General features: G+C 42.9%; 1 protein-coding gene across 4 annotated transcripts in view; it reads left to right on the top strand.

Moving 5' to 3' along the window:
• Positions 1-12,332, top strand: part of RECK (reversion inducing cysteine rich protein with kazal motifs) — a gene marked incomplete at its 5' end in the record, with an annotated part of 44,185 nt that overhangs the window by 14,301 nt on the left and 17,552 nt on the right. For 2 of the 4 annotated variants that reach the window (XM_081883898.1, XM_081883899.1), the window contains 4 exons: positions 7,906-7,939; positions 9,897-10,094; positions 11,196-11,463; positions 12,132-12,311. In XM_081883898.1, the coding sequence (XP_081740024.1) occupies positions 7,906-7,939; positions 9,897-10,094; positions 11,196-11,463; positions 12,132-12,311 (680 nt within the window). Of the gene's footprint in view, positions 1-811; positions 886-7,905; positions 7,940-9,896; positions 10,095-11,195; positions 11,464-12,131; positions 12,312-12,332 lie in introns of all 4 variants that reach the window. The other 2 variants (XM_081883900.1, XM_081883901.1) reach the window with 2 other exon arrangements.

Raw genomic sequence — 12,332 nt, 5'->3', positions numbered from 1 at the left:
CTAACTTAGCTGGAGTAATTTTATTCTCTTAAGTAGGAACATGCTTAATTGGTAAAAGCAATCATTGAAAAGAAGTTTTATATAAAAAATAGTAGCCTTCTTAGCATACAATATTTGTAGGTAATCAACAATAATTAATTTTCTGCTCATGTGCAACTGAAAATGTTTTGAATAATCTTTTAAATCAGTTATCTCCAAGTATGTGATTGCATTCAATAATGTATAAAAAGCAATGGTATTTTCAGGAAACTTTCTCCAGCACACCTTCTCTTCAGAATATAAATCTCTTCACATGCTGTTTTTTCTTACCTCCTTCTGCCTGAAAGAAGAGCATTCACTGTAGGATTGTGTTTTTAGATTCACTCAGATCAGAGTAGGCAATCAATAAGACATTGGAAAAAAGAAGGGAAGACCTTGCAATTGAAAGTAAATATCTCCAACCCAAAGCCACAGTGGCTGTTGTCCTTAGGTTCAAAAGTAAAGGAGACCAAGTCCCATAATCGATGAGACTACTTGGTAAATTAACAATCTCCATATTGATTCTTCTTTATGTCTTTATTCTTTAGATTAAGAAATAAATGCAGTGGCCTGCTCATTTCCCAGCAAGGGATTTAGATTAAATACTACTTAGCTTTTTATCTTATTGCAAATATGCCTTAGAAAGCTTTTTTTACTTTTCCTAATCTCTTTAGCTGCTGAGATTTTCATAGCTTGTGTTCTTCTAAACTGATATCCCCTACATTAAATAGCTTTATCTCTTCTGTATTATACTTCACTGCCCGTATCTGTAACCTTTCCTCTGTTATGCTAGTTTCCTTCTCTTTTCTGGATTTCTGCATTGCTGTAGGAGGTTGACCAATGTTTGTTGGAGAACGGAAAGGACAGGTAAGAGAGTTTTAAAAAATGGGAATGAAAAAGTGATCACTGATCGTAACAGAGTAGTTTCTCTTCCTAATTCTTCTTTTCTCTTTCTTGTTGGAATCATTTTGTAATATTTATTTTATATAAATAAGTGGACTTATTTCAAGAATGATTACAAGTGAGTACATAAAACTACTGTCTAGTGTTTTTCAAACATTTATAAGAGAAATACGTTCTTGTACTGCCATAGTTTTCTTCCTCATATATGGGTGAACCATACTTCGCTGCTTTGATACTGTCTATGATAAAAGTCATGGGAAACAAAACACTCATTTGTAGATTGGGGTTTGAGGATGAGGTGATGAATATCCTAGAATATATTTTCAGCATCTCTCCAGATAGTAGGATTGGATCCAGACCATCTGTCCCAATGGGACACTCCGCTATTTCAGTTATTTCCCTTCCTCCTGCATCCCATAAAACTGTCCCATGGGATTAGGAGAGATGGTGCTGTGGCTGAAAAGGGGATCAGTTTAAACTGTTCCCCCCTTTCTTCCAGCAGAAGCCTCCTAAGGCTCTTGGTCTCTTCTGCTAATAAATGGAATGCTCCATTTTGTAGGAGGGCAAGACTGGGTCCAACTCATTAGTTTTCAAAGGACAGGAGTGAAATATATCCTCTGGAGTCAGGTTACTAAAGTAGCCTACAATATTTTCTTGATCTGCAATCATGAATAAGTCAATAAGAGACAATACTTTTCTTAGAAGTTGTTTTGGAATGAATACATTTCAGTTCTAGAAAATGTGTCAATAAAGATATTTGCTGAACTCTGTTGAATAAAATAATAGGTGGTAATAGTATTTTATTTTTTTTACAGATTCAGACATGTAATTACCATTTTTGTTTGTGTGCTGATTGTCTGTCTTCCTGTCTCTTGACAGGTTTACTTCTGGTGATTTCCACTAACAAGTGAAAACTTAACATGCCATTTAGGGATCAGCCTGAAGGCTACTAATTTGGCAAGCACCTCCCCCAACTTACACGTGCATGTCCAAACACAGCCTTGGGCTGCAGTCCTAACCCTACTTATTAGAAATAAGCATCTTTAAATTCAGTGAAGCTTACTTCTAAGTAAACATGGTTGCACTTATTTGTTTTGCTGTTGTTTCACGTACCAGACACAGCTCTTGAGCCATGTCTCAGAGATATTTATTGAAAATACGTATTTTTTGCTCCGTAAGACACACCTGACCATAAGACGCACCTAGTTTTTAGAGGAGGAAAACAAGCAAAAAAAATATTGTGAACGAAACAGTGGATGTATGATTTTTGTGCTTCATGCTGTGGCCACAGACATGTGATTTGACGGTGAGTTTGGGGTAGCCCAATGCAAAAATCCTGAGAATCCATGTGGATCTGTGCTTTGTAACCACGTTTTTGTGCCATTGAGGTCCCAGGAAACAGTGGGTGCATGATTTTTTTTGTGTAGGCTGTAGCCATGGACATACTATGTGATCTGATGGTGAATTTGGGGTGACCCAATGTAAAAATCCTGAGGATCCATGGGCTTTTACTTCCCCCCTCGCAGGCAGCCTTCTTTATCACTAGAACGCCCCCTTCCCTCTTTCAAAAAAAAAGAGCATGATCTGCTTTTTGCCCCTGGGCAATTCGGCTCCAGGGACCACGCATTCGCTCCATAAGACGCACAGACATTTCCCCTTACTTTTGAGGAAGAAAAAGGTGTCTTATGGAGCGAAAAAGACAGTAAATTCACCAAAGGAAACAAATTATATGAAGTTTAAATGGCTGACAAAGCTGGGTTTACTGTGAAGCAGAGCAGCTGGTAGACAGGTTGAAGATTCTGCTGTTTCAAGCTGGCCTCCCGTTCAATCTGTCTCAGCTCAGCTTGCAACGGGTAATGAATTGTCCTGACTGAGGAGCCAAGCCATTGATAGCACTTATGGAAGGCCTGTTGAGATCAGAGGTTGGCAACCTAAGGATCATGGGCTAGAAGCCGCCCATGAGGGTCACTTAATGAGCCTCTCCTGAACTGATCCGCCTTCTCGGCGAGTCCCCACACGCTGCGCTAAACCGGCACGGGGACTCTCTTCCGCGACTCCGGAAATTGCTTCTGCACATGCCCAGATGCCAGAAATCGCGTCTGCACATGCCCAGATGCTAGAAATCGCGTCTGCACACTGAAAATCACTTCTGTGCAGGCACACAGTGCCTGGGCATGCACAGACACGATTTCTGGCATCGCTGGAGATCGGGTGATCTCCGCGGGAGTGATCCGGCCCATGCCCGGTTAGCCTTGCCGACCCCTGCTTTAGATCACCCGATCCTGCTGTCCTGCAACCTGAAATGTACTATTTGTTGATTTGGAATTTTCTATCCTCCTTATAGCCCCGAGAGGCTGGGATGAACCTTGGTAATATGCTGCCCTGTGTGAGGCCAACATTTGGCTCTCCCCACAACCCTTGCAGTGCTATCTTGAGCTAGGTAAACAAGATTCTGGGGCTTTGGGAAGGAGGCACGTGGGTCTGGCAGGGTCCTAGAGCCCTCCCGTCTCCTTCCCAAAGTTTGCTTGCCTGGCTTTGTGAAGTAGGCAGGAGAAGAGGAAGAAGAAGAGTTTGGATTTGATATCACACCTTTCACTCCCCTTCAGGAGTCTCCAAGTGGCTAACATTCTCCTTTCCCTTCCTCCCCCACAACAAACACTCTGTGAGGTGAGTGGGGCTGAGAGACTTCAGAGAAGTGTGACTGGCCCAAGGTCACCCAGCAGCTGCATGTGGAGGAGCAGAGACGCGAACCCAGTTCCCCAGATTACGAGACTACCTCTCTTAACCACTACACCACACTGGCTCTCTAGGAGGACTCTCTATAGGAGGACTATAGGACCCTGTCAGAGCCCTCACACCTCCTTCCTGAAAGTGGGCAAGTGCTTACCAGGCTTTGAGAAGGCCCCATCCTCGGCTGCATGCCCAGTGTCCCTGCACTGCTCATGCTGCCCTAAAGCCACCTCTGCGAGGGGCTCTCAAAAGTAGCTTCCAAAAGATTGTGAAAATACTGAAATAATGTGATGTCCATATGTAACTAGGGTTTTTCAGGTAGATTTTTCAGGTGGCTCTTGACCCACCAAAATCCTCTGAGACCAGGTTTGTGTAGCTGAATCTTGCTTGGCCCTGCTGGAAGCACTCTTCCTTGGCTGGCAATTGCTGGTTTAATGGCCTCTGCTTGTCCTGACACTGTGGAGCTGAAAGGAAGCACATTCTTAAAAAAAGCAGAGACATCACCTTCCTGACAAAGGTCCGTATAGTTAAAGCTCTGGTTTTCCCAGTAGTGATGTATGGAAATTAGAGCTGGACCACAAAGAAAGCTGATCGCCGAAGAATTGATGCTTTTGAATTCTGGTGCTGGAGGAGACTCTTGAGAGTCCCATGGACTGCAAGAACATCAAACCTCTCCATTCTTAAGGAAATCAGCCCTGAGTGCTCACTGGAAGGACAGATCCTGAAGCTGAGGCTCCAGTGCTTTGGCCACCTCATGAGAAGAGAAGACTCCCTGGAAAAGACCCTGATGTTGGGAAAGTTTGAGGGCACAAGGAGAAGGGGACAACAGAGGATGAGATGGTTGGACAGTGTTCTCGAAGCTACCAGCATGAGTTTGACCAAACTGCAGGAGGCAGTGGAAGACAGGAGTGCCTGGCGTGCTCTGGTCCATGGGGTCATGAAGAGTCGGACACGACTAAACAACTAAACAACAACAAGGGCACCAAAGACCATGAACCACTAGGAGCTGCTGTGGATCTCAGGACACTCCAGGTTCTTTCAGTGGAGTAGAGCTGCATCCACAATGCCTACATCTTGCCAGGATTCAGCTTCAGCTTTAGCACCTGAACCTGCACCTGCACCTCATCTTGCCTGATACTTGGGGGAAAGGGAGAAAGAGCTATGTGTCACCAGCATTCTGATTTGTGCAAAAAAATTATGAATAATAATAATATTATTTATACCCCGCCCATCTGGCTGGGTTCCCCATCCACTCTGGGCACCTTACAGCATATATCAAACAGTACTATGAGTAGTCTGTATCTTTCTCCAGGGATCTGAAGTAATTTGTCAGAGTAATGAAGGTGTATCAGGTAGAGACTGAATTGAGCAACTGTGGAACAGGCAGTATATTTGGAAAAGGCTAAAGGATTAAGAATTTAAAGCCTTATAAAAACAAGGGGAAATGTGGAAAGTGTTTTAGAATGGCTCTATTAATTGGTTTATTATTTTATTATTTATTGCATTTATTTGCCACTTGCAGTTCACACTTGCAAAAGCATGTATAATACAAAATTTAAAATAAATTGAAGATAAAAGAACATAATTTATGATAAGTGCTATTGAGAATAAGGCATATGTTTGGAAAGGTATCATAAAACAGGCTGGATTGATTTTTCAGGTAGGATCCAGAGTATCATACTATTAGAAAATTTTCTACCCCATGTCATTGTGTGCGCTAAACCATTCTTTAAACTGAGAAGACTTTCAAATACAGTTTGTAGAATAGTTTTTTTTGCAAGGGCAGCTATTGAAAGTCCAAAATCCCACAGGATATACTCAGGCTCTTTAGATCCCGGCAGTAAAATCTTGAGTGTTAAAAGATTCTGCATTCTAGAGAGATGAAATATATTGGTATGAGTATTGAACTAGGGCTTAGGAGAGCAGAGTTTGAATTCCCACTCAGCCATGAAGCTCCTTGAGTGAGCTTGGGCCAGTCACCATCTCTTAGCCTAACCTTCCTCACAGGGTTGTTGTGAGGATTAAATGGGGCAGAGCAGAAGCAGAGATCCTTGGAAGAGAAAGGTGGTTTATGAATGCTTATTATTATTATTATTATTATTATTGAAGGGTGTATTTCAGATCATTGTATAACCATTAAAAAGAATAATTGGTAAAACTAATGTGTTGTTTTGGTGGGCAGTTGTCTCTTGGGGACAATAGTTTGTCCTCAGCAAGACTATTCTGATGGCAGCTTCAGACCTTTACTATAGGCGCCCCAGGATTATTCTGCTCATATGCAAGAATATGTGTAGCTTTGTTTCACGGCAAAACCACTGAACTTTGCGATATGTGACAGATTAACATTTTAAAAGAATGTTAAAAGATCTTCTTTTAAGCTCTGAAAGATTTTTCACTGACAGAAGGAAATTGTTTGAATGGAAAAGAAAATGAAATAAAACTACTTAGAAAAACAGTGTTGAAATTGAGACTATTTATTCATAACCTGCAGATTACCAGGCTATAACTTTTATTTACACACTTATTTATGGCATTTATGCCTCACTCTTTTAGTCTAAAAGGTTCCCAGAGCAACTCAGCAATAAGATGGTTACAGCTTTCCAGCTTACAGTTGAAAATATGTGGCACACCGGGAGGAAAAAGCAAGCTCAGATGCTGGTTCTTAAAAGTTATAGTTATATATAATATAGATGATATATGATATTCTGTGCAAATTCTGTCTGTCTTAGACAGCATCCCCCCCAGGGGAGCAACCCTCACCAGTCACTTGTGAGAGCAGAGTGGGTGCCAGTGTCTGGACCACGAGGGCAGGGAGGCAGCTGCCACACAGTTCTTCCCTCTTGTCTTGATCACACCTGGAACCATCAGAGGAGGAAGCTGTGGTGCCTCTTGGGGCTGGTAGGGTGGAGGCAAGGAGGCCAACAGTAGGGGGAGCCCAAGCCACCTGCTGACTGGTTGTAATTAAGAAAAGCAGATGGTAACTGGCTGAGGTTGGTGAGGGGGGCATAGATGATGATGATGGTGGTGGTGGTGGTGGTGATGATGTATACCTGGCCTTTTTACCTGATGGACTCAAGGTGGTTTACAGATAAAAATTACAGATGCCCTGGTCCTGTTCTGGTCTTAAAAGCATTATGGAAGGAGGAGACTGGGAGCCCTGTGCCACCAACACCCCAGTCAAGAGCAGAAAACAAACCATTGCCCTCTACCACAGCTTGAAATGCAATATCCTCTAATGGACCAGCCTCCACTGATATTGAGGGAATTTCAGTTTCCAAAGCTTAGTCATCACAAAAACAATAGAGCACAATGTTTTTGGCAACCTTTTTGGCTAGTATTTTGCACACTTAAGCCATATTTGCCTGGTGGAAGGGAACCCACAGCTGAACAGGGAGGCATCCGGGGGCTACTACCTGGTACGCAAAAAGCAGCAGCAGCAGCAGTTTCTCTATTAACTTTCCCTTTTTGGATTCATAAACCTGAACAGTGAAACAATTGGGAATTGCTGCAAATATGTCTCTCTGTAGTGAACAGATTGTCAGATGCATGAATAAAATCCCTGCATTTAGAGGATACCATTTTGAAATGCCGTCTGAGATGCAATCTGTGGGGTACACTTCAAGGACCATCTTCAAGCCACAGGTTATTGGTACAGAAGATACAACAAATCACAAAAGCTTCTAATCCTCCCAGCTGCGCAGGAGAGGGGTCTGCATAGACTCCTGAACAGGCATAGGCAAACTTGGCCCTCCAGAAGTTTTGGGACTACAACTCCCATCATCCCTAGTAAAAGGACCAGTGGTCAGGGATGATGGGAGTTGTGGTCCCAAAACATCTGGAGGGCCGAGTTTGCCTGTGCCTTCTCCTGAGGTTCCCTGCAGCCTCTTCCTACTTCTGCTTGGTGTGCTATCCGTTGTGGTGTATGAATGAAGCCTTTCTGACAGAATCTTTGTGACATTCTTCTGGGAAATGGTTTGCTATTCCTTTGATCTGTCCCACTATAGCTACTGTCATTCCTTGAAGTTCTCAAGGGTCTTCAGTATTTAATTAGCCATAGGATGTGCAAATCAAGGCAAATAGGAGATTTTCATGTTTATTAACTGTACTGAACTTTAACTCTTCATATAATTATATATGTGTGTGCATATGATTGTTATATTCTTTTGCTCACCAACAAAAGATGTAGTGCATTTGCCATTTAATTTTTTTTACCAGTAGCTATTTAAAAGTGATACTTTTTGCTTTTGTTTTTAGAATGCACTTTTTAGCTGCATCAACAGAAATGAAAGTAAGTATACCTTAAAAAAGAAAATCCTTCCTAAATATTAGTTTATCATTTTCTCCCGTTTCATTGCCTGCTTTTTGAGATGTTTGTTCATTTTTTAATATCAGATGATAGCATAACATATGTTGCATTTCACAACTGCTTCAGCTGGTTGACAGTTTGCCAAGGGAAAATGTTGTGCGTTTCCTGTAAACATCTTAGTTTGAGGCTTGGAACTTTTTCCACCAACTGCAAGTTTGCAGCCAGTTGTATTTATATTCTGTTAATTCTGGAATCCTGTCTAGATTAGTGCATAACATACCAAGGCCTGACCAGTGTAGCAATATTAACTGGATCCTTCAGTCAGGGTTTGGATTTGCTCAGCATTGATTCAGTGGGATAGCAAGTAAAGTATTGTGAGTCATACCTGCTGAGTCAGGATTGTGACTGAAACGAATCAGTTGGTTCACTGGTTGTCAGGGAACTGCCATCGGAGCCCAGAGTGGAGGTAAGGCTCCCTAGCGATGCAGGAGAAGGGCCCAGTAGGGAGAGAGGGAACACTTCCTCTGAGGAAGGAAATCAGCGTGACACCAGGAAGAAAGGGGAGCAGGGAAGGACTTCAAAGAGATGGCTCCAAGACTCTTCCACAGAGACCAGCGGAGAGAGCCCAGGACCTCTGCTGGCCACGCCCACTCTGCGCAGAAAACTTCCACGCAGGGAGGCTAGGCGGAGACTTGGTGTCAAAGAGCTTTTATGCTGGAAGAAGTTCAGGAAACGCCCACTGACGGATTCTGCCAGTGACTGACACAGCCACGGAGAAAGGGCTGTCCAGCCAGGGAAAGGTTTAGCCAGACAACGTTGCCTTGAGCAGCGGCCACTTACGCACGAGCAACCCCACTTCCCTTTACACTGGTGTACAAAGCTTCATGGCATTATAAAAAGTAAGGGGGAAAAGGTACTTACAGAGAATAAAGCAAATTGCATAATACAACATTTATGAAAATAAAACAAGTTACGTATGATTGTTCAAGCAACTTCAAGTAGTATAATATAAATTGCATATAAAGTAATGGTTTATTAATGGTATGAACTAATTGCATGTATTTGTAATAGCACTGACAAAGCAACCAGTCAGTCAGTTGTTAACACAGTCTCCTCCTGACTTCCTCCAGCTCATCTAGTTATAGTATCCATAGCATATTAGAGGTTATAGTAAAATTCATAGTTACCAGTCCAAGACAGTAGACCAGGCCTTGTGGCTTTCATGTGGGTAAAAGTATGAGCAGAGTAAGTAGAAGGGAGTCGGAAAGAAGAACAAAAAACCCAGTGCCTGCCCCTGAACTAAAAGAAGTAACTAATCAAAAAAGGGAAAAGAAAAGTTTGCTTTACACATTTTATAACAATTAGGAAGTGGATGAGGGGATGGAGTTTTCCATCATTTGCATTAATATATTCCTATGGGTGGACACACTAAAACATACATCGTAATCTATCTGGGTGGGAGCAGTTAGAGTAACTTGATCCCTTGCTTTATTATTGGTTAGCACACTGCAGCACTGGACTACCAAAACATTTTGGTTTTGGTTTGGCTTCATGGCTGTTGTTCTCTACTTTCTAATTTTATCACCCTTCAGAATGCCACGTTCTCACATAGTAGGCAAAACAATCTAGCACAACACTGCCAGCGGCTTGCACAGAAATAACACAGCAAATTGCTCTGTACCTGGCTTCACAAGCCTTGGCAATCAGCTGCTTTTCCCATCTGGCAGGACGTTGTGCATGTGTGGGCACAATGTCTTTGTGACAGTGGGTGATGGGCAGGTCGGTGGCCCCACTCACCTGTCAAATTTGGCCTATCCAGAACACTGACTAGATTCTGCCCCTTCCCCACGACAGAGTATAAACATATTTCTGTATTTTCATCACTAATAATAAAGAGTTATTTGTGATGCATTGTTTTGCTTGTGTTTCCCTCCTCTAGTGGGATCAGTTTGTTGCAGTTATGCTGGTCATCACACAAACTGCCGGGAATATTGCCAGGCAATCTTTCGAACCGACTCTTCTCCAGGTCCTTCTCAGTTCAAAGCTGTTGAAAGTTACTGCGCCTCTGTTAGCCCACAATTAATTCATTGTGTGAACAACTACACACAGTCCTATCCAATGAGAAATTCAACAGATAGTAAGTATGAGAAAATACAAGTTTGGCATGCAAAATTTTAGCACCTTAATGCGTGGAAGTACGCAATGGTATCTATAGTGTAAGCATGGTTTTCTGTTCATGTTTTGGACTGCAAATTTCTTTTTCATCTATATTTTTCTCTGTATTTGCTTTCAAAAGTAAAATAATTGGAGACATTCTCCTGGAGTAGAGGTGGTAACCCACAGGACCTGCCAAACTGAGGGAAGTGTCCCTCAGGCACCCACACCTTCCTCTCCTGATCTGTGGTTGCTCTTTAGAGAGTGATCTGTTTTATTTCTGTATAATAAACATGTAAGAGGGTCATCATGCTGCAGTTTGCTTGGCCACAGACAGGTGGCACTGAGAACAACAGCAAGATGGCGGTCTTCAGGGAGCTGCTGGGCCCTTATAGCAGCATCAGAGAGTATCTGCAGACCCAGGCAGGCAGTGGAGTAACAGTCCCTATAGACTGAGGCAGTAATTGTGGCAGGAGAAGTTCTAAGCGGAGGGAGGCTTGGTGTGGTCTGAGTGGGGAGGGAGGCATCCATCTCTCATGCCTTTCAAGCCTTTTCCCTCCTTCTGTGTAAGAGCATTCTGCTCAAAGGACCTGCTTTGGGGGCTCTCCCGCTCAATGCAGCCTTCGGATCTGTACCAGCAATAGTGGCATGAGGTGGAACAGGGAAGGTCTAACTCAGGCATCCCCAACCTGTGGCCCTCCGGGTGTTTTGGCCTACAACTCCCATGATCCCTAGCTAACAGGACCAGTGTTCAGGGATGATGGGAATTGTAGTCCAAAACATCTGGAGGGCCGAAGGTTGGGAATGCCTGGTCTAACTAGTTACTGTTGGGAGGGGGGGAAGATTGGTGGGAGGTTGGGGGAAGGGTCGGCAAGTGGAACAAGCAGGGTGCAGTCACTAATCTGAAGGGGGGGAAACAATCTTTCTGCCTGCTCTTTAAAAAATAGATACAATGCAGCATTTTTATATATAAAGCAATTTTTAATTGCATTGTATTAAATTTTAACGTGCTGATGTTTTGACACTGTGATGTAAACGCAACTATGTGACAGGTAGCAGTATTTATTTCTTCTCTGCTATTTAGGTTTATACTGCTGTGATAGAGCAGAAGATTATGCCTGCAAAACAGCTTGTAAAAAGATCCTGATGTCAATGAAAACAGAGCTTGAAATTGTGGATGGACTTATTGAAAGCTGTAAAACGATGCCTCTGCCACAGGATCCTCTATGGCAATGTTTCCTTGAGAGCTCAAGATCTGTTCACCCAGGAGTCACTCTGCACCCTCCACCTTCAACAGGTCTGGATGGTGCTAAATTACACTGCTGTTCTAAAGCAAATACTTCCATATGTAGGTGAGTACATTTTGCATTTTCTTTCCAACTTTTATAGGCTCTCCTTTGGTGCTTGATGTTTCAAAATGGGATTCAGCTCCTCCTATGGCTTGGGGAGGCTGGGAACCTTGTGATTTCAAAGGATGTTGTGAGCCCTCTCCTTGTGTTGGAGCCTAGAAAATGATCTGACCATTCTGTCTTGCAAAGCCCTGTGGATGATTCCTCATAAGACCCAACAATCGTCTGATTGTCCCTGCTTGCAGAGCGCTTATATACAACAGGACTTGCGAATTACCAGTGCTTGCAAAGCCCCATGTCAAACATTTTATAGAACTCAGCAATCAGCTGATTGGTGGCAGCTGAGCTGCAGGCTGTGCTTTTGGCCCACGTGGTTTGATTTCAAATGCTGCAGGCAAACTGCAGCAGCAGCAGCAGCACACCCACACCCTGCCAGTGCCACCAGCCAAACTTGGCCCATAGGGAATGGAGGAAATAACGATCTGGCCAGACCCAATTTCTTACCCTTAATTACTAGATCAACCACATCCTGTAACCTAGAGAGAATTGCATATGTTTTCCATGGTATAGGAACACCATATTTTGAGCAATGCATCTTGTGAGTTAGATCATAAGCGTTATAATCCAAGGTTTTGTCTTCATTTTATTCCCTTGTGCTTCTTTTCCCACAGAGATTTATGCACTAAACTTTATAGCAGCAGCTGGGGCAATACACAGAGCTGGCAAGAATTTGATCGCTTTTGTGAGTATAACCCAGTCGAAGTGTCCATGTTGACCTGTTTAGCAGATGTACGTGAACCTTGTCAGCTGGGCTGCAGAAATCTTACTTACTGCACTAATTTTAATAACAGGTAGGAAAGGTACACTTGAGT

The sequence above is a fragment of the Podarcis melisellensis genome (genome assembly GCF_964234715.1).
Source record: "Podarcis melisellensis genome assembly, chromosome: 13".
NCBI classification, from domain to species: Eukaryota; Metazoa; Chordata; class Lepidosauria; order Squamata; family Lacertidae; genus Podarcis; species Podarcis melisellensis.
The sequence above is the reverse complement of the archived record's forward strand: the minus strand, read 5'-3'. Positions and strand labels throughout refer to the sequence as shown.